The following is a 22,130-nucleotide window of genomic DNA, read 5'->3' as shown; positions in this document are numbered from 1 at the left end:
ATTAGTTTTGTCTCCTAGGAAGAATTTTGTGTGAAGAGTCTGCCTGGTGTTTGACCATACCAGGTATAGCTCCCATTTGAAACAATAAGTTCCTGACTAGTTAAAAACAGTTTTGTGAGAATGATTTGGTTTATTTGGTCTAGTCAAGTATGGGCAAATGGAGTTTCTGGAGTAGTAAAGAAAACTTGACCAAGTGAAGTTGCTTTCTCAACAGTTGTCTACAGGGGGCAGGAAGGTAGTATGCAGAGGGAGGGCGAGTGTGTTATCCTGTAAGTGAGGCAGAACGAGACACCCTCCAAGAGGGAGGTCTGGAGAAAAGAGAGCTAAAGAGTGAGAGAGGAGACCTGAGAGTAAGCAATTAAGTGGTAAGAGAGAATGATGGATGGGAAGAGAGACTAGAAAGGAGTGGAGATTGTATGGCGGGGGGAGAATGGGCGATTTTGAAGTTAGGACGAGGAGACTGTGGACAGCAAAGGCAAGACCAGGAGAGCACACCGTACTCTTCAGATCCCACAGCAGAAACAAAAGGCACTTTTATCTGGGGGTGGAAACTTCTTGTGGTCACCACAGAGGTAGCTTGGTGATTAAGAAAGAACATTGTTCTTTAAAATGGGAAGAGCTGGGGGCCGGCTGGTGGCTCAGGCGGTTAGAGATCCATAAAATGGGAAGAGCTGGATTTAGATCCTAACAATGCCAGTTGAGTACTCTTCCCTATTTCACAATGGTTGGGAAAGTCATTTCTCTGAGGCTCAGTTTTCTAATCTCTTATATGGAAATAATCACTGTGAGATTGTTGTGATGATTATGTAAATATGTGTATTGCATGTTCCTTCTCTTATTACTCCTGCATTTTCCTTGGGAAACCTAATTTCCAACGTTCTTGGTTAAAATTTTAATTTGTAGATTTTTGGGTTTTAAGAAATGCCTAGCTGTAGTTAAATGTATGATTAGTATTCCACAGAAAGAGCTACAGAGCTTCCTGCATTTGATTTACATGCTTTGTAAAAGTTAACTCCGACCTGAACACTCAAAATCATTTCACCTAACGTTGTGTAGTTTCCCGCTAACATCCTGTGCTCACCTACCCCACCCCCATTTTTCCTACATACAGCTTAGGAGCTTATTCAGTGTGCTCACCTTAATAAACACCTTACAATGTGATCGTACCTTCTGTTTCAAGGTTTTTTTCAAACTGGCTTGCCTCTCTTTGTCCTTATCTGCCTGAATTTTAGCTTCATTTTGAATTTTATAAATTTACATTTTTAGCAATCATCCTAAAGCTGTTATATCTTGGTGACACTCTAAGTCATTTGTAGCATAGTATCAGTTCTGGATTTTGAAAATATGTGATTTAAAACAGTAATGCAACTGAATTTTTGAGTGGTCAGTTCAGTTAAATTATGATTATTGGGTGATATACATACAGGCAGCATGTTAATGAAATCCTTCAGTTGGTTCCCTGAGCTGTATTCTAGTCCGTGCTCTTGCTCTCCCTGCCTGGCCCTAGCTTGACCTTCTTTGTGTTTATACACTGCTAGAAATTGTACACCTGTGTTGGGAGGTAGTAATGGTCAGATAATGGGGCTTGAGAGACTCCTGCTTCAGGCAGCCAGTAGTCTTTCCCAGGTGGGCAGAATAACCTTCCTCTTGAATAGACAAGGGGCTGTACCCCAGCCTAAGGCAGCAGAGGGGGCGTGCTGCTCGTAGCTGAGAGGCCCACTAGACCACTGGACAGCAAAGGGGTTTGGATTATGTTTGTTTTGGATAATCTACTTCACACTTCATCCGTGAGCTTCACACTGCCTTGTAGTAATGACAGTGGCGATGAGTTAATTGAAGCCTAGAAAGATTGTTGTGATGTGGGTGGTACCCTAAATGAATGATAGGTCAAGTTTGAAGGGATTCTTGTAGTATCTGCTGTTTTTTTCCCTCCTGGTTTTGAGATTCTAGGAGCCTCCAGAGAGCTTACAGCATGGAGAAATGTTGGGGAACTCTATTATATAGTTTGTCGTACCTTCCTTTCCAGAGGTTTATCAAGGAAATACTGGGTTGGATGAAATGAGTGTCCTAATTTACACGTTCATAGTTGGGGACAAGCTGTGTGGTCTTTGACGCAGTAGCCAGGTTTAGGTTACACAGCCATCTTTATGTGTCATTGTCCTGCAGCATGTCAGTCTTTACTTATTAAGTCAAAATGTATGTAAAATAGCTACAATTCTCTTGTGATGGAACTTGTTTTTCTTTTTCTGGATTGTGTGTTTTTCATGTTTTGAAAACAAGGGAATGGGCGGGGAGAAAGCAGGGATCAGTGCTGAACCCTGACGGTTAAAGGTAAGTGAATGTTTAATCTTAATCACTTGAAAATTGTCGTTGTCTTTGTGAGTACATGCAAGCCCACATAGACATGCTTTTCAGTTGTGTTTAATGTGTGTGTGAAATTCCAGATGCTAACTTGAAACTTTTCCTTCCTCTATTCTGAACAATAGGTACGTTCTATGGATGAACTGAATCATGATTTTCAAGCACTTGCTCTGGAGGGAAGAGCGATGGGAGAGGTAAGTGAACTGGTGTGTCAGAAAAGTGGGCCTGTTTTGAAGGGAAGGTTGGAGTTGTATTTCATCAGATGTGTCCGAATCTAGTCTCCAGAAGTATGTGCTTGCTTTTCCTTGTTGCCATCCTCATGACAGAAATGGATATTGCAGAATTTTGCCAAAGCCATCTTAGTATAAGAAGAGCGTTAACCGTAGCCTAATGTCTTAAAAACAAAAACAATAAAGCAATCAAAGTATGAGCACAAATTACTGAGTATTATATTAACCAGTTAGTTGTAAATTGAGGCGTTAAAATTTTACGAAATTTTATATGCATCAAATGTCCTTACCTTTAACTCATTTTCCAGTTGCTAGGTTCTTTTGCAGTGGGAGGGAATCGTAGATTGACTGCTGTTATAACCTATTTTTAGAGTAGTGCCATTTTTGAGGAAATTGTTTAGAGCTGTATTGTGAGGAAGTTGTTAGGTTTCTGGTGAAATAATTCCGGAAGGTAGAGGCAGGAGCTGGTCATCCCTTATGTACTTAGAATTCAGAAGCAGGGATTTTGGTTATCCATTATATTGCTAGGGAAGATAATTCTAAAAGAGGGGAGTATCGATGAAGCACAGCCGATTTCTGGTGATTATAGTTGTCGACAATAAGAATGTATTGGTGACAAGGTAGAACATACAGTTTGAATTAATTGCTAAAGATGTCACAGGTTCATAATTTGGAGGCATTTACTTGTGATTCTCTTGTTCTGGAGAGTAACTTCAGTTTTTTTCTTCTGCTTTTTATTTCTTGGTATATCTAATACTTAAAATTTCCCACATCTATTTTAATGTTTTAAATGGTGGGAGAAGAGCTGTATTCTGAATTCTTTTATACCATTCATTGAATATATTTGTTTTTTTATTTAGTATTATTTGATCCAGGCACTGTGCTAGGTTCTGAGGATTCAAAGTTAAGATAATTCCTTTCCTGATTTATAACAAATATTCACTGACTGCCTTTGTGGTTAGATGAAATAAACTCTTCGTGTTTTGGTCCTGAGATTCTTGTTTCTTTTGTTATAAGATTTTAAACTTTGTTTCCAATTTTACTGAATCATCGTGTGGTCAGAATCCAGTGTCCTATCATCTTGGGTTTATGGGTTTTTGGTCTGTTCTTGTTTTCCCCCTAGAGCTTTAAGAGAAGATTGGTAGGTGTCCTGTGCCTGGAAACTACTCATCAATAAACCCTATATGGTTATTGGGTAAAAGATTTTCTAAATTAACTTCTGTAACAAAGGTTAAACAGAAAGTTAACAGATGTGTCTGATATTAAGTGTAGCCGGGGAAACCACATTTATCTTCTTTACTCCTGTGATTCTAAGCTGGTCCACTGTATCAAAAATCTAATCCCAGGTTTTTAAAATTAATTACACAAAATAAAAATAATGCTCTGTTGCATATTGTAAGCAACACTGCATGCTCTCTAAAAACTTAATTCTAATTGAAGAATAGTGAACAGAATTGAATAGAAAGTGAGTTTTATTTAAATGACAACTTAACAAAAATATTTTTCAGATCACTTTTTTTTCTTCCAAAAATGCTTCCCCCCCACCCAAGGTCTCCAAACCTCACTCTCCTATTTTTGTTAGAAATGCCATTTTTTGATACATGTATATAGTTCCTCTGACCTGTATGTAAACATTGTAAGTAAACAAAGTGTTTTCCAACAGTAATGCAGTGTCACTCTTCTTTCTTCATTATTTATTCACAAAGTAATAACTACCATTTGTTGACCATCTATTAGGCAGATACTAAGGGGTTTGCATGCATTATCTCATCAATAACTATCAGGACAGTGCTTATAGGCAGATAAGGAAAAGACAGAGAAATGAATTAATTTTCCCAGGGTCACACAGTAAGTGGTGGAGCTGGGCTTCTGACTTGGTTTCCTCTCCACAGCATGTGCCCTTAGAATAAACAAAACCAATACTTGTAAAATAATTAATGGTAAAATTCTCATTTTAGTAAGCTTTATAAAAATTGGTTTTGGGGGAGGATTAAAAAAAAAAGCTTAATACACTGCCTTCCAAAATACAGATACTTACTGAAGTTTATTCTTTGAAGCATAACCCGCTGTCTAGGCACAAAGGGAACAAACTAAGTATGGAGCAAAGTTTCTTTACTGAAGGAACTCCTTAGCTAGTTGAGGAAGCAATTAGTACATGTGATGACAGAAAGAGTGCACAGATTTTTCTATGTATGGTTCAGGTTTAGAGAAGGGAGTGATCAGTATTGGCAGGACTAGTTTGTTGCTTACTTGATTGAAGTAGGTATAAGACTTGGGAAATGTCTTCTAGTTAGGATTTGCATAGGTGTAGGTTGGGAGAATGCGTTTTGCAATGATAAAAGGTAGATCACAAACGAGAAATGAAAATAAGCTTTTATAACAAAATAAAACACACAGCTTCAAATTAGTTTAACTTCATTAAATTTCCTTCCCTTTAAGCAGTAAAACATCTCTGGGAGGGTATGTATATAAATATAGTCTTTACCCATATAACACTAAAATTTCAAGTAAATTGCATGGACTTTTAAGCTAGGCATGGTATATTTTTGCTGCAGTTATTTTATGTATGTGGGTGGGGGTGGGAAGGAGGGAAGGAAGAAAGGGATACCGCATTAGGGTAAACAATACATTCAGGTAAACAATACGCATGTTCAAGAACGTGTGACTCTTTAGAATTCAAAGAGAACTCATTAAAAGTAATTGAACTGTAGTCAAGTTCAGGCTGCTTGGCTCTTGTTACATTTTTTTTCATCAAAGTCACTACTAGACTCTTGGTGTCACTTTGCAAGATTTAGAGCCTGTTTTACTAGTAGAAATCTTGCTAACGAAGTGGCTTAGTGAAACATGACCTTCACACTTTGCTGGTTGTCTGAAGTGCAGTTCTTAGCTGAGGGATTCAGCAGGAACAGTGTTTTACTTGCCCCCTGTTCTAGAAAGTCAGCATAAAAAGGAAGATGAAATAAGGTTTTAGGATTAGGGCCACAAATTATTTTCAGATATCTCATCCATTGCTTCCTAGCTCCTTTCATTCAACTTGAAGTTCTGAAAAAGTTAGTTTAAAGGCACTATTTTAAAGGCACTATTTGAGCAGCTTGTTTATTCACATGTGAAAAGCTTAGTCTGTTAGTTGAGTATTCAAGAGTGTATCTTTGTAGTACTGAGGAACGCTCAGTAACCTTGGGTTTCTGGGCTGTTTCTACATTGGTTTGTTTTATGATCTTGCATGACTTATTTGTCCCACCTGTAAGAGGGCAGCATTATTACTGTTCACGGCCTAAAAAGGATGGATCTGCAAAAAGAGTGGTTCTGATTGGAAAGGACTTTGAGTGCCTCTGACAGAAAAGGCACTTTATTCTGCATAAAACCAAGGACTTTTTTCTTTTTAAGATTACTTCATGTTGTACATGTGGTAAACTTTGACAGCTTTCAGGAATGTTAAGATAGTAGTGATTATTTCTGGAATAAACAGAATGTATTTAAATATGTGGCCCTTCATCTTTGTCTTAGAAAATTGAAACATAGAAAAACTTACCCTTGGTAATAGACAAGATTGTAAAACTGAGAAAGGAAATCTGGACAGTGCTCCTGTTGATGGAGTAATATGGAGTAATGAATCCCCATATGTCCCCAGGAAGTGGAATAATACGGTGAGATATATTGGAAATATAGCTGCAGGCTCTCGGTAGACGTTACATAGGAATTCTGGCCGTAAGTGCGAGACCGCAGAATGGCTTGTAGAGGGAGGAATTTGATAGTGATTTGGAGAGCAGGTACCCCAAAGGTGTAACTTGGGGAGATAGAGTTCTCCCTGGACAAGAACTCTGAAGCCACACTTTCTGGTTTTGGCTCATTCATCTTCTTTGGCCTTTGATTACATCTGTAAGACAAAGTAGAAATAGTTTCCCAGGATTCTTTCAAGTCTAAGATTCTTAAAAGTTTGACCATAATTCTATCTTTAAAAATAATAGGAAATAGGATTAGTTCTGCTTTTTCTAGCGTATTCCAGAGGGCATCTAAAAGATGCCTTTTTAGAGTGACGTCCCACTTGTGATATAGAGGTTCTGTAACCTTTCATTGGGTTCTCTAAGTGACTGTAGCTGCCTAAGACATTGAGCTGTTTCTGTCAGAACTCAGGGCTTGGTAGTTCTTGCCTTGGTAGGAAATCAGGGCAAGTGGGATCCTAATGTGGATACCAAGTCTGTTGAAAATTCTTTTCCACGTCTTTCCATCATGGCAGACAGAATGGCTCATAGAATTGGAGGCTTTTGGGTACTTCTAGGATCCACTGTCCTGGGAGGGCTCCCTCACAGTGGCAATTCCTGGCAATTAGAGTCCCAGAAGAATAACTCGCGGACTCCAGAGTGGATTGAATTTTGGAAAGGAGGTAGTCTGCCAGCAAGATCGTGCAACCTTTCTTGCAGAAGGGAGAAAAAGTTAATATTGCTTGTGTATTAATATAAAAATGTTGATAATGAATCCCTTTTCCCCTAAATGTAGCTTTTGAGTGCAGGCAGGATTGCTGAAAGCAGCCTAGTTCCATAACTTTGTATTAATACCATTTGGTTGTCGGGCATTTTTGACATCTTGCTATTAAAATGAAATGTTTACTTTGGAGAAAACAGTTAGCCAAGCCACGTGACCTGGAGGAATGCCATCTTAGTTAGTAACTTTCCTGTGTTAGATTAAAGACTGTGTTAAAGGTAAAGCATCCTCTTCATGAGTCTTGTTTGGGAAAGTTATTGGGATCGCAGAATAGTTCTGCGATTGGGATTGGGCATTTTCAGGAATAAGATAAGAAGAAGGTATCTTCTAACCCTGACAATGTGGGTGTGTTTGTGACATTTGGAACCTGCTTCCCAGTTGTGACCTGTCACTTTGAGACCTGTTTGGAACCCCAGTCATTTCAGTCTCTGCCTTCTGTCCCGCGCTGGGAAGACTCGGTGGGCCTCCCTGTGTATGCTGAGCTGGGACTGCAGGAAAACATGCTCCCGTGCAGCCGTGTCGAGCTGATCCACAGACTCCGCATCTTTAGTTAGTTTCTCCCCATTATCCTCCTGTGGCTAAAACGTTTGCATCCACATCAGTATGCCTTACTTGAGGATAATCCAACTACAATAATACGTTAACAGTTTGAAGACACTTTGGCATTGATTTTATCCCAACAGGTTTTTTGAGAGATATTAGTACTATTTTTTTACATGAGGAAAAGGAGTCCTAAGGTCAAATGACTCCAGCTAAGGTCGTAAGTGTCAAGATGTGAATTGACTTCAAGTTCTAGTTTATTAGACTCAGAAATAATAATAGCAGCAGTATATTGAGCATATACGATTTTCCAGGTCCTGTGCCAATTAACTTCATACACATTACAATCTTCACCAGGGTCCTGCAATATTATGGTGCCCTTTTATAGACCAGGCAGAAAGTGATTAGAGAGGGAACACGGTCATGAGCCAGCTCTCTGAACCCAGATCCCATCACTCCAAATCCTGAGTTTTTCTGTTGTTCATTTCTGCATGCTCAGAGTCTGGCTACCCATTATTCAAAACCAGCTTTAATTATTAGCTCCTCCATAAAAGCTTTCTTGCTCTCACCAACCAGAAGCCATGGAGAATTCAAGTTGCAAGTTATTTGCATCCTTCTTATGGCCCTAATTTATTTTGTATATAGTGATTTGTGTAAGTGTTTTCTGTTAATATTTCCTTGCACACAAGTTTGTTGAGGGCAGGGGCTTCAGCTAATAATTTACTTTGTAAACAGTGGCTCCCCTCGGGACCACATTTCAATTCAGTAAATATATATTGCCTGTATTCTCTGTTCAGATTATTTTTCCACCTTCAGGGATGTGGGAGTGTGAAGGGGAGGATGAGGAACAGACTCATTTATTCAAACATTTATTAAAAGCATTTATTCAACCTTCTCTGCAAATTTTTATACTTTTGAACTATTAGATAATTACTTTTGCAACGAGAGTACACAATGAATAGTAAATCAGTAGTGCTGTTATCCAAGTTGAATCTGCTATAAAGGCATTTATTATAAAGGATCTTTTGTTTAACATAGTTGTAACCAGATCAATGGGACACTTCTAGTGGGCCATCTGCTGGGGCATGGCAATATCCTCATTTTAGCCACACAGCCAGACATAATGAAGTTGAGAAAACTGAAATTACTTTTGTTACATTTCTTGTTTAAGCGTGTATTAAACTATGTTGTGTATAATTCTTGTTATTCTTACTGTTATTTTACTGATGAGGAACCAGAACACCAGAGTTTCACTCATTGTCTCTTGATGAATTAACGCATTCTGTGGTTCTCATTATAGCAAAGCACATGGAGGCAGTAGTTTTATTTTTTGTATTGGGCTTGCCTGTATACCTAGTGGCCATCTCTATGAAATAGTCATCAGCTGGAATGCATGCAAAGGGGAACTTGTCTGGATCTGGCATACTGAGATCCTGGTTTGTCTTGTCAATTTAATAATTAAAAATATCCCGATGCAGGCTGGGTATAAGGGTAGATTTGAGTATTTGGTCCCATCTTGAGGCAAAGGACTTTTTCTCAAACTCTGTTAATTGAGCTGTTTGCTTCCTGTTTTGGGGATACGAGAGCCGATAGGTAATGAAGCAGTCTAGATGTTTTCATGGTTTTATTCATGAACTTTACAGGTTTCCTAAGTGATCTGGAGGCTTATCTTTTGCACACTGGGGTCTCAGGTAGTATTACAAGAATCAGTTATATGATTTTTAAAGTCTAGATGTGATGAATGTGGTTATGTTATAGATCAAACCATACAGTTTATACATATTAAAAAACCAATGACTTGTAGAGATAATACAGTCCTCTGTTTCCTTACATGCTGTTCCTGTATCCTGGGATATAGGAGAAAAGCAGAAAATGGCCTGGGTCACCCTGGCCATTTCTTCAATTGCTGAACGTAGCTTACTGTCAGCCTATCAAGTTTTAAAGATAGCAGGGAAAAGAAGTTTCTTTTGGCTCTGTTCCAGTAACTAGAAGTGGGGAGGCATGCAAACGTTCAGTAGATCCAGGAGGGGATGTGCAATGGAGAAAGGATGACTGGAGCTTGCCCCAGGTTAATTTATCACAAAATAACATGGAGGTTGAGGTGCTAACAGTATCTCTGAGTTTTTTAGAAGGGCGTGCTTTATGAAAGTGTGGCCTGTGTCTTCTGTGTGTTTCTTTCTAAGGATGAAGTTGACAGTGATTGTGTTCTTTGTGTGGTAAAGAACACGGAAAGCCCGGTGCTCCTTTGAAGAGAGTACATTTTAACAGTAATCATAAATTGAACTGTTTGCACTTCTATCTAATTTGTGGTTGTCCTAAAATTCAAGAGCTACCCAATTTTTCTTCTCGATTTGATTGCTCTTTTTGCACTTACTGTTCCCCAGCAGCCCATGGTGGATTTCAGGACAACCTTAAAATTTTCCCCATTGGACTTGTAAACTTAAACTTGCGACACCATATTCTTACATACTTGGATCCTGTTTTCATCTAGCCTTTGCTTGCACTCACTTGACTACAGAATGGATTTTCTGATTAAAAGAACTTCAGTGATAGACTGGCTTATGTATACTTAGTGACTTCATTCTTGATCATCATAATGGGCTCTGAGTGTTCACTTTAGAAATTATATACCTTTGAAAAAAAGCTTTGAAAACTGAAAGGCCTCTAAGCAGCAGTGGGACTGTCCTTGCCCCCATTGCCACAGGTTACTTCTCTTACCATTTCTCGCCTAGATTACTGCGGTGATCTCTTTGCTTAGCCTCCCAGCATCCGTTTGCTTTCTCTCATCCTATTTTATGGAGGAATACCAGATTAATTTTAAAATTAATTTTTATGATGTTAACTGTTGCAGGCGGTCCGATTAGAGCCCAACTCCTCAGTGCTCCATAAAGGCTCGCTGGCAGCTGGACGGGTTGTGCTTTTTCCACCCTCTTTTGACTCCTCCCCTCTGTCAGTGTCAGTCAGGCTCGTTTTTTATTGGTGGGCACCTGTCCCACTTGTTTTCATTTCTCCCTTTGTTCTGTTCAACTCCTGCCTTCTTGAAGGCATTCTTTCACCAGTCCTATCCCAGGTTATTGTCCCTTTCTTCGTCTGTGAAGTTTGACAGTCTGTAGCACACTATATCATAAAATGCTTTGTAACTGTATCAGTTTGATTCCTGGTAGGTTTTTCTTTTTCATCTTTCAGGGCAAAGAAGTCTTTTACTACTTTCATTATTTCTGGTAGTGGCTAATGCAGGCTGTGCAAGTAACACTTTACTTTTATTTAAAAAAATTTTTTTTTTAATACTTTATTTTTTGACATCAGTAAGTACTTGAAGTGCTGAAACTTTAAATTTTTTTTTCAGTAGCCAGAAAAGCAATATTGGTTTTCTAGACGTAGGAGAGAACAACTTACCTCCAATTGTCCAAGACTGAATGATTTGTGTGATTTCATTCTTATTGGTGGAAATGTTATTAAAGGACATTAGATACAACTATTAACAGGGCTTAGGAAAAGTACTTGATAACCTGGGAGAATATTTTTTAAAAATCTGTTAATTTTATATACTGCATAACTATAATTATGCAGTAAACTTACAATTTCTTTTTTTAGAGGAATATATTAGATTTCAACCAAAAGAGATGTTTAGTTAAGTGACTATTAATACGGAATTTGTTTTCAGTAGTAACCATCTTGCCATATGAGCTAAAAATTACAAGCAGTAATTATTAGATGCCGGATTATGATGCTGCCTTGTAGAGAAATGTGAAAAAAATTACAGCAAATGTTGATTCTTAGACAGTTTGTGATTTGAATTAAATGAAGTAGAACAAAAATATTCTAACATTTAAAAATAATCTTTACATATAAGCATTGAGTAACTGATTAAAAAGAAGGCAGGACAGTTCCTTAATTAGTAGATATATAAACAGGAAGTGAGAATTTAGATCATATTCTTTAAATTGAAAGAGGGTGAAAACTAAAACACCATCTCCTTTATTTGTTTATTATATACTTGATTATTTTTAATTTTAAAAATAACTGGCTTGTGATTTTACCATTGAACATTTTCAACATTCCTTACTTAAGCTACAGTTTTCAAAGTGGATTGGAAAGTTATTATCTGCTTGATTAAAAACACTTGAAACATATGGTATGCGCTCTCTCCTTAAAATTGCCACTAACTTTTGTCACTTTAAAATTATGTTGAAATGAAATGTGTCTGCTTAAGAGAAAATGCCTTATTTATTTGTAGTGAATTCCGTACCACCATAATCTCAGTTTTTATTTATTAGAAAATCAGTTATAAATCATAAGTATATTTTGTAACAAGTCATCCATAGTCCCACCACACCAACAAGTCTCATTGCAGTTTTTGTTTTTCTTTCCAATCTTGATCCAAAGGGAAGGGTGCATGAGGAGAAGCAGTCTTTACATGTATATTTTACTTTTAAAATTGAATGCTGTTTTATAAACATTACTTATAGTCATTATAGCTATTTTGGGTTCGCTACATTGTTGTACTTAACAGCTACCTTATTGAACAGTTAGTCTGCTCCTGACTGTTTTGCTCTTACACTTTGAATGTAGTTTTTTCTTTTGTTTTTCTTTGTTGTTATTGAGATAAATGATCAGAAATGAACATGAGTATATATTTTCTGATATAAGAAGAATTGTCCAAAAAAATTGTCATAACTTAGGCTTAATTGTCCTTAATTAAGCCTTGTAAAGGATATTGATCTATACTTTTATATTTAAACTGTTTCTTGTTAAATCTTTGGTAATAACATGAATGTAGTTTACAGTATTTGTGAAAACACTTTGTATACTACCTCGGTTGATTTCACTGTGGTATGGAGGGCGAGGTAAATCCAGTTAGAGCATTAAGATTTTGAGAAGGGATTTCTGAAAATTAATACAGTTTTCACACATCAGAGCTCTGAAACAGGTGACTGCCAGCGGTAGCCAGTAATACTTTATTTCAGTCAGTTTTGAGCAGTCCTTTTTCTGAGTTAACGTCAGATTCTTTTAATGTAATGAGATATTTACTAAGAGATTTAAAAATTGGGGGTAGGATGGGGCTATATCTCACCAGCTAGTTAAAATACCAGGTATTTGTCTCAAGTATTGGCTGCATTCCAGTGAAACTAAGCTTTGTTGGAAGTTTGCATTGCCAGATGGCTCAAACCTGATTATGCCGGCAGGTTGTAGTGTTCCTGTGAATAGTACTTACAAAGCCTCATTTCTGCTCTAAGATTAGACAGCTCTGTGAAGCCTATGTTGAGTGTGTAAGCAGTTTCTTGTTTTATTATTTTATTCCTCTTTAGTACAGAGTACTTGCTGCAGCGTGCATTGAGTGTTGAGACCATCATAAAACCTCATCGATACTTCCCTATGCAAATACTGGTCAAACAAGCCCAGTCCTTAGTAGTCATCCTGCCCGGTAGGTAGTTTCTGCAAAGCTGTAGTCCTGGTTTTCTTGTAGTGCTTTGTTAGGGCTCTTAATTTTCTGGGATACGTGCTGAAGTGGGCGGGGTGGTGCTGTGCTCAGACCTGCCTGCTGAGTACCCGGGAGCCTTCCATTGGCTAGCCATTAGTTCTGTGAAGTCTGTTGGTTACTGCTTTGTTCTTGAATGATAACAGCTAGTTCTTTGAGTGGTTTCTCTGAGTTCAGCGTTGTACTTCTTTACACACAATTGTAACAGTTCATTTTATAGGTGAGAAAACTGAGGAGTAGAGGGGTCAAATTCACACATTTGTATTTAAAACCAGTTTTTTTAAAAAATGATTTCAGAGCACTTACATGCTTTGAAATCACTATATTATGTCTTAAAATAAGAAGCCTAGAGGTTCTTGACATTGTCTCCACTTATTGTCTCCACTTCTTTTTAAAAGGGCTCTTAGCAGAGGTTAATGTGATGATTGTGCATTTGTGGCTTTGTATATTGTCCTTTTTGTTAGATGATAAAATAAAAAAGGTATTTCCAAACAAAATTCAGAGTTTCCCAAGTGGATGACATTATTTGTAAACCAGTGCTTGATTCCTATTTTGTTCTCCAGAAGGCTCATGTGAATAAGCTTACTCGATTTCTTTACTTTTCTTAAATCTTTTCTTTTACAAATCTATGGTTCAAGCTGGGAAAATAGTGTGTATGTTTCTCCCAAAGATTTGAGAACAGATACTGTTAGAGAGGTAGTCGGGAATCTCACTTAATGGAACAGTACAAGAAAGTGCACAAGGTCTGTGTATTGCTGGCGAGGACGTAGGATATCCCGACGTGGTTCAGTGTTCTGGGTTATGAAAGGGACCTGATTACCAATCCGAGGTGAGTGGATTATAGGATTAACCCCACTAACCAGAACCCCAAGAGATTAATGTATAAAAGCCATAATGCAGTTAACTAATTTATAAAAAGAAATAATAACTCTCAAGTGGACAGGATAATTGTGTTCAGTAATCAGCATGTTTGGCTATAGGAGGAAGCCAAGTTCTCATAAGAAGTTTGCTTGGTAAGCAGAGTCTGAGCCAGGGAAGTTAACGTGGATGGTTTTAGTGGCTACTGTAATCAGGCTGCTGCCGGTATCTAGCCCGATGCATTTATTGCTTTTTAAGGATAGGCTTGTTTTGTGCATCAGATGCCCTCTCTCTAAACATGCCAACTGGGTAATACTGCCTGTATCTGATTCCCAGGGTCTCCTTTGCTTTTGTTGGACCAATTCCTAATTCTGCCATCTTCCTTTAGAATTGTGAAATCTTTTAATCCTCTTATTGCCTCATCTTTCTTTAAAGTCAATTTTGTAAACTTCTGCTGTGATGGGTTCTTTTTTGTCCTGTCCAAAAACGGTCTTTATTTCCAAGTTCTTGATGGGGTAAGCAGTAACCATCTTTTCATCCACTAGTTAACATTTCAGGTTTTGGTGATTGAATTTAGGTGTGGCTTAAATGAAGGTTTGGCATTTCTTGGCATTTATGCCACTGGGTTGGTGAACCAGGATTTTTTTTTCTAGCCAATGCTGTGGATGATGTTACCTCCAGAAAGGTTGCTGTTAAATTTGAAATAACAATTGGATACTGACCATTACTGTTTTATAATTCAATAGATTCTAGTACAGCTGCTTTGAATATGATCAGATTTGAAGAGTAATGTCTTTGTTTTAGTTGACTCTTGAATATATGTGATTGCAACTAATTCTCAGGAAGCTTAACACGTCTAAACTGATTTAATTTTGCAGAATTTAAAAACGCAGCCATTTTTTAATAAAGAAGGGCTGTGAGACAAAGTAGGGGAGAACATGAAGTGGAATGGATATAATTTTTTTCCAAATTCAAAAGTACTTGGATTTTAGATATTAGAAATGGGACAAAAAGTGCTTTTTGAAAACAAACGCTTTTAAAGAAGTATTTTGAATACGAGGAAACGCCTCCATGTATTCACAGCTGTATCAGTTACCTATTGCTACCTAACAAATTACCCCCAAACTTAGTGGCTTAAAACAACACAGGTGTTTAAGCCTCACAGGTTCAAGTTCAATTGGGGAAGGGTCTGCCTCCAAGCTCACTCACGTGGTTGATGTCTGGATTAAGTTCCTCACGTTGTTGGACCGAGGTCCTCCACTCCTGATGAATTGATGTCCAGGGATCTCTTGTGTTTCTTTGCCACGTGGGCCTCTAAGGGTAGGTCACAACATAGCAGCTAGCTTCATCAAACGGAGCAGGCAGGAGAGATAGAGGAAGAGGACGAGAGGAGGAGAAAAGCAAGACAAAATCAGTTTTCTGTAACACGATCTTGAAAGTGACATCCCAACACTTTTGCCTCCCATTAGTCCTTAAAAGCAAGTGACTGGGTCTAGCCCACAGTCAAGGGAAGGGGTTACCTAAGAGCATGAGTACCAGGAGGCAGAGGTCATTAGGAGACATGCCAGATTCTGCGTACCACTCAACTGAGGAGTGGAGAGGGGTGTGTTTGGGAGGAGAGAAAGAAATGCTGGGTGCTGTGGAAGATCCAGAGATTCTGAAGAGCTTTGCTAAGTTTGCTCAAGTACTTTGGCGCAGTGCTTTCCTTACCATTTGCAGGACACTTTTGCAACCCATGCTTGCTGTTTTTTCTCTCTCCAAATCTGCATGCTGCCACCCTCTTCTCCTGCCTCCTTTTTCTTTATCTTTTATAGACTTGCCTTTCCAGTCGCTGCTGTTTTCCTTGATAATAGCTCATTGATGTTCTTGCTGCTGCCTTGCCTAAGCATATGGAGTTCTAGTACTTTGGGGGCTGTTCCTAGCAGCTATTTAGGATTTATATTTATATCCGTTGTTAATATTGTGAGATACTGTTGCCTCTTGGTAGCTGACGAGGGTCTTGAGTTTTTTGGTGTGTATTCCTATGAGACTTGTTGCATCTATTACTATTTTTTGAAGTAGACTCCACTTTTTAGCACCTTTCTACGTGTTGTGTTGTTGTTTTCCTTTTGAGAGAATTTGGCCTGGAAACAGCCTTGCTTATATATTCACCTGCTCTTGCTGGCTTTGCATGTTATGACAGGTTGGCAAGCTGCAGTGAAAGATGGTAGGATCTCAGAAGTCATTTTTGAAGCCTTGAGTTCAAGAGCTGCTGCTTTCAGTCAGCAATTTGACAAATTAGGGACAGACTACATTTTGCACATGGAGGATGGTACTTACAGACGCTTTTCCTTGAGTTTTGAATAAAGATTTCCAAATTTGTGTTGAGAGGGATGAGCACCATAATGAATATTTTTGATCACCTTTGCTCTCTTTCCACTATTTATGGAGAATACAATTAACCACCCAGTGAGGTGTCCTTGTGCTGACATTCTTTCTTCTGATACATAGAGAAGTTGATGTGGACTCCCGTTTGCTCACACTCCAGGAGAGAAATCGGAATGGTAGTTGGAAAGGGTACAACCAATAGGGAAAGAAATTCTATTTGTCATTTTGTGAGAGGGCATTTTTGAGACTAAAAGGAGAAAAAGAAGTTTTAAAATGAGAATTCTTGAATCGTGCTTGAGTAGTTCACATTAATTTTCTGTGTCCCTTCTGTGATTTACAGCTATTTTGTCTGGTGTGATGCCGCTGAATATATTTATTGAGAACCTACTGTGTGGCAGGCATTGTGCTAGGCACTCATCAACAGTACTTCTAATCATCACAACTTGAAAAATATTTCCTTCATCAGTACAAAATTGAGGCCCAGCGGAGGTCAGCAATTTGTCCTAGGACACATCAAGGTTGTGTAGTCCAGGGCTTCCTTGTTCCACTGCCTGGCTGTTGTGGGGCTCTCCTCCCATTTGTTCCTCGCCCCGCCCCCCACTCCCTCGAGTTAACAGACTTGCTCCCTCCTCGTTTCCCTCAGAGAATGAACCTGAGAGCCTCACCAGGAATTGACTGCTTACAACTGCTCATCTTCAAGTGAACCTGTGCACGTGCAGTTAAATGCCAGACCAAAATCGGCATTCTGTCTTGATCTTGTTGGAGTACAGAATAAATTAAGGCCTGAAGAGAAAAGTGTGTGAGAAATTGCTTTGGTCCCGGTAGCACTACTCCATGTCTAGCAGATAGATTTGTAGAACTATCGGAAAATTATACCGAGAAATCCAGAATTTAGATTTGGAAAGCCGAGATTCATGTTAGTGAGGGCAAAGTTGAGTTATTCCTCCATTATCATTGGGTTATGGGTTATAAATTGGAAAGGTAAATTTTTATCATTAAGGAGGAGAACAAATGTTTTGTGCTTCCTGGTTTTTTATTCTGGTCCTGTGAGAAATTCAGCGCTCCAGGTGTGCTCTTTTATGCTCAAAAGCAGTGATTAGTACTATCTGAAACACCTGAGTTTCTTGTCTGACTAGTAGCAGCTGAAATGAAAACATAATTAGAGGAAATTAGAAGGATATGTTAGTGAGTAAAGCTGATGACTGAAATGAAGAATGATGGGATTCTAGTGAAATTTTGCTTTGTAACTCTGGACACTAATGCTTTGGTCTTGTGCAAAACTGTATTACTGTGTTTAACCTGAAGGGTGCTTTGCATTTCTTTGGTTGAAGCTAGCTTAAAGTTCTCATGTTGGTTTAGGGCCAGTGAAGCCTGCATTTCTAAGAAGCATGGAATGTTTTGTGAAGTCACTTTAATGGCTTTACTAAGTAGTGTTAAAATTAATTGAGGTTAGGAGATTTTATTTCCCTTTCAGTATTGGGGAAACACAGCTGTGTTCTGTCTTTCCAAAATCTTGGCTTAGATTAATGGTGTAGTTGAGAAGTGTTTTTTGTTTTTCTGGTGATGGAAGTGTTTGGTTGACAGAATATGTGTATGACGGAGGTGAATTTTGTGTCGAGCATACTGTAGCTGGAGCGGCGGTAGCTGCCCTAGCTGGTATGGTCAGTTAGTCTACATGTAGGCAGAGGAAGTGTTTCAGTAGTTGTAGGCACTTTCCTTTTTCGGTAAGTCCTAGCAAGCATTATCTAATAGGTTTAATATTAGTCAACCCCTCCCCCCCATTTTGGCATAGATTAAGTGAATAAGTCTAGATATTTAAGCTGAGCCTCTATTAGGATGGGTTAATCTGTCCCCCTTACCCCACCCACCCCCTGGCCTTAGGCCTCTCTGACTTACCAGATACACCATAGTGTTCTGACCACAACCTGTGCAGCCAGAACACTGATTGGAGACCGTTAGGGCACGTGGGCATCTTCAGTACCCTTGTCTGAAAAGAAAGTGTTGACTGCTGTACTTTCATCCTTTATGAATCCTTTAAAAGCATCTATTATTTTTAATTTGCAGCAGCTCTTGCCAGGTAAAAAGTTTTGGGAAACAGATGAATCCAGCAAAGATGGACCAAAAGGAATATTCCTGGGTGATCAATGGCGAGACAGTGCCTGGGGAACATCAGGTAATCTAGATCTAGCATCTGTACTGTGATTTATGCCTGTCTTAGAGCTCCTTTCCTCAGCAATTGGCAAGTCATGAATTTTACATCAGTGACATAAGCATGTCAAGCAGTGTCCTGTCCTGCAGCATAATTGCCATGAAGGAGCTTATATGATGTAATTGATTAAAACATAATTAACACAAAATCAAATCTTCAATATGTGATTGAAGTGCTAGCCACAGGGCAATGGTCGGTCTTATTTGCAATGACCATAATTTCAGCTGTGACTTCTTGTTCTGTATTGCTGTCAGCATACTTGGAATTAGAAAATCCATGCCTGCCACTTAAAGTCATGTTTCTTTTTCCTCCCCTTGCCCGTGTAACGTGTATGGGATGATCTGTCTATAAATGTGGTTGGGGCCAAATCAAGTCACTGGGCATGGATGCTTTTCTGACAGACTACCCTTGAAGAGGGATGGGTGGGGAGCACTTCATAGAGGTAGACACACTGACAGAGGAATGAATGACAGGTGATAAGGAGGCAGGAGACAGAAACCCAAACGCCGATGTCTGTGTAACAGCACAGTGTAAGAACAGAGTCATCAGAAAAGATCAAATTACGTTGTTTTTAAAAAGGGCAGTAAAATCACATTTTGTTTTAGCAATACCACCAATAAAACACATTAAAAAGAAATCCTGATGCTTGAAAGGGGTAAGCATTAATTTATCCACTTAGCTAGATAAACCAGTTATGTGAACTGCTGTATTGCTTTGCTATCCTGGATACATGAGGGGTGTGTTCGGTTTCCTTAGCTATATAGAATATTATACTTAGGGAAAACACAATAGGAGGTTTTGGCTCAACTGACCACGGCAGGTTTCCTGATTCCTAGTCATTGGTTTATCCATGAGACATCATTCGTAATTTGTTTGAGCCTCTGGCTGCACTGTATCATGCTTGTGTATCTTTTTTGTAGATCATTCAGTTTCCCAGCCAATCATGGTGCAGAGAAGACCTGGTCAGAGTTTCCATGTGAACAGTGAGGTCAATTCTGTACTGTCCCCACGATCGGAGAGTGGGGGACTAGGCGTTAGCATGGTGGAGTATGTGTTGAGCTCATCCCCGGGCGATTCCTGTCTAAGAAAAGGAGGATTTGTAAGTTGGCTTGAGGAACTTGTTCCTATCTCTCTCTCTTTTTTGTTTTAATCATCCCCTAAAACAAAACATGCCTGTTTAGTTTCCTTAGATATTCTCAGCACTAATTACAGGGTATTATAAAACACTTATTGAAATTAGATCTCAGCAGACACAGGAGATGTAAGCTAAACTTTTAAAAATAAAGAAATGATTTTTTTTGGGGGAACAACACGATATTAATGTGAGGTAAGAACCGAAATCTAAATCTCAGTTCATTGGTCTACCAGAAAACACTAATTTTAGTTTCAAACAAACACAGAAAAGTAGGAATTAAAAAAAGAAAGCCGAAGCTGGGGGTCTGTAGTGAATACATTGAAGAGCAATGATTGCCGATGCACACGAATCCTTAAAATGGATCAGGTATGTAGGATCATTCTTGTTTTGCTAGCGAGGCTTTAGTTATGGAATGACCTTTCGCCGCCTCTGTAGAGCTTTGCCTCTCACACCAGCCTATCAAGAACTTAGAAACTCTGTTAATTCTATATTTGTAATTTGTTTTAGATTCATCACCATTGACTTCTGATGCTAAATTTGTAGCCAAAGCAGCTTCTCTGTCTACAGCTTCTTCCCTTTTAAATCGAAGCATTTTTCCTCAAGCATCTTTGATAGCCTTTCTCAAAACTAGACCTTTCTTAGGTCATTGCCTTTCTAGATCTACAAGTCTTAAGGATGGAAACATTTGAGTCTTCCTCATTTTGTATTCTGTGACTGGTTTTATATTCCAAGTCACAGGTGGGAATGCCATGAGAGACACCCTGCATCTGTCTTCCCTCCTTTTTGGGGGGGCTAGTACTACCTGTTGGCAATCATTTAAGAGACTTTTTTCCCCCCTCAAATGATATTAATACTTTTGCCTCCACAACTGTCTTTCTTCATCTTACAGCATTTGTTGTCAATATTTTTATTGGCATACATCTGTTGTTAGGTGTCAGAGGCTTGGTCCTATTTTCCACTTGAAACTTCTTTAGAGTAATAGTTCATTTTTGGTGCAGCTTCCTCAAGTGTCATGTGCACTTCTTTAATATGTTCGTGGATTAAATGAATGCCTGGTGACTTGGTTGGCATGAAGAGACCAGGTCCGCGAGGAGTTTGATTTATTCCAGGCATGTCAAAGGTGGTGCTGCAAGTGATATTGACACTTGACATGTGGCCGGAGCCTTTAATTCCACAGAAAAACCAGAAAAAATGAACTTTAAGAGGCAGGTTTGGATTTCTCCCAGCTCCACACCTAGAAGTTTGTTGTGAGGAATTTAGCTAGAAAAGGATCTTTTATTTTTATAACAACCCTTCGGAAGATCAAGAGACTAAGTGGGGTTTTTGTCTTGGTCTTGAGTACTAGCCATTCCAAAGCTGGCCTGATTCCTTTTGGGTCTTTTGACCCTGCAGAGATGTAGGTCAGGTTTAGTGGCCTGTGGATCAGATAGGGAAAGACTTCTTTTATTTGAATCTTCCCAAGAGGCTGCTTGGGAAGAACAAGATCTACCCTTTGGATGTGGGGAATGGGATCAGGCAAAAATGATCATTTGCCTGTTGTCCCATGGGAAGAATGGCGTTACTACTACTCTTCTTTCACCTTATCCCCAGCTCACCTTTTTTTGTCCTCACACTTTCCTCATCTCATGAGCACAGATTCCTCATAGGAAGTGCTGCCTTCTGATCTCTGCCTATAACTTTTAGTTACTATAGGAGAAAAGCTGAGAGCATGCATAGTAAGTTGTCAGTGTGGTGAACTGAAACCTGTATGACTCTTGCCAGGAATTCTCTGTCGTGTGTGGTCAGTTTCTAATTATTGGGCATTAGTCAAGGGGGTGTCGGCCTGGGTTACTGTGAAGTTTGTAGGAGGCGGAAAAATAGTTGGAATAGGGAGGGGAAGGGAGAGATAAAACTCTGGGATTGAATTATTGTTTTTGCCTGGTTTTCTCTTTTTAAACAATTATTTCATCAGTTAATGTTACGACTGTAAGTTGTATCTTTTACATTCAGTGTCTTGTATTATTTATTTGTAAAGGTAGCTTCTGTCCTTAGTTGTTTTAGGAGACTGGTGATTTTTAGCTCTTACAGTATTGTCACCAGAGGAGGATAAATCCTTAAGATAGAGATCAGAAAATTGAACTCTAACAATCAGGTAATTTTCCGGGCTTCTGAGGTTTGCATTAAGATAAACAAAAATTCTGCAAATCTGTGTTCCAGCTTCTCAGAAGGAAGGTGGTGGGTAATGAAGTATTATTGCTTATTTTGACTTGAGTGGCATCTAAAGGGTGATACAGGAGGACTGATCAGTGACATCAAGCTACCACAGTGGCATATTCAGTCTTGGTGGATGGAGGCCTGAGGATCAGTGAACTACTTTACCACCAGCTCTATGGTTGTATCCTACTGATCTCATATTTAACCTGGCTCTGCTCTGCCTGTTGGTTAGGATGACATCTGACCAAAGCTCTGGTCATGGAAACCTGAATCACT

The 22,130-nt window shown here is 38.9% G+C and overlaps 1 protein-coding gene across 17 annotated transcripts in view; it reads left to right on the top strand.

Annotated features, from left to right (window-relative positions):
* Positions 1-22,130, top strand: part of PUM1 (pumilio RNA binding family member 1) — a 111,302-nt gene that overhangs the window by 22,929 nt on the left and 66,243 nt on the right. For 11 of the 17 annotated variants that reach the window (XM_033113753.1, XM_033113747.1, XM_033113761.1 and 8 more), the window contains 3 exons: positions 2,487-2,555; positions 18,382-18,490; positions 19,447-19,625. In XM_033113753.1, coding sequence (XP_032969644.1) covers positions 2,487-2,555; positions 18,382-18,490; positions 19,447-19,625 — 357 coding nt within the window. The remainder of the gene's footprint in view (positions 1-2,486; positions 2,556-18,381; positions 18,491-19,446; positions 19,626-22,130) is intronic. The other 6 variants (XM_033113756.1, XM_033113754.1, XM_033113759.1 and 3 more) reach the window with 2 other exon arrangements.

The sequence above is a fragment of the Rhinolophus ferrumequinum genome, chromosome 9 (assembly GCF_004115265.2).
Source record: "Rhinolophus ferrumequinum isolate MPI-CBG mRhiFer1 chromosome 9, mRhiFer1_v1.p, whole genome shotgun sequence".
Classification (NCBI taxonomy): domain Eukaryota; kingdom Metazoa; phylum Chordata; class Mammalia; order Chiroptera; family Rhinolophidae; genus Rhinolophus; species Rhinolophus ferrumequinum.
This window is presented reverse-complemented; position numbering and strand designations above follow the sequence as displayed.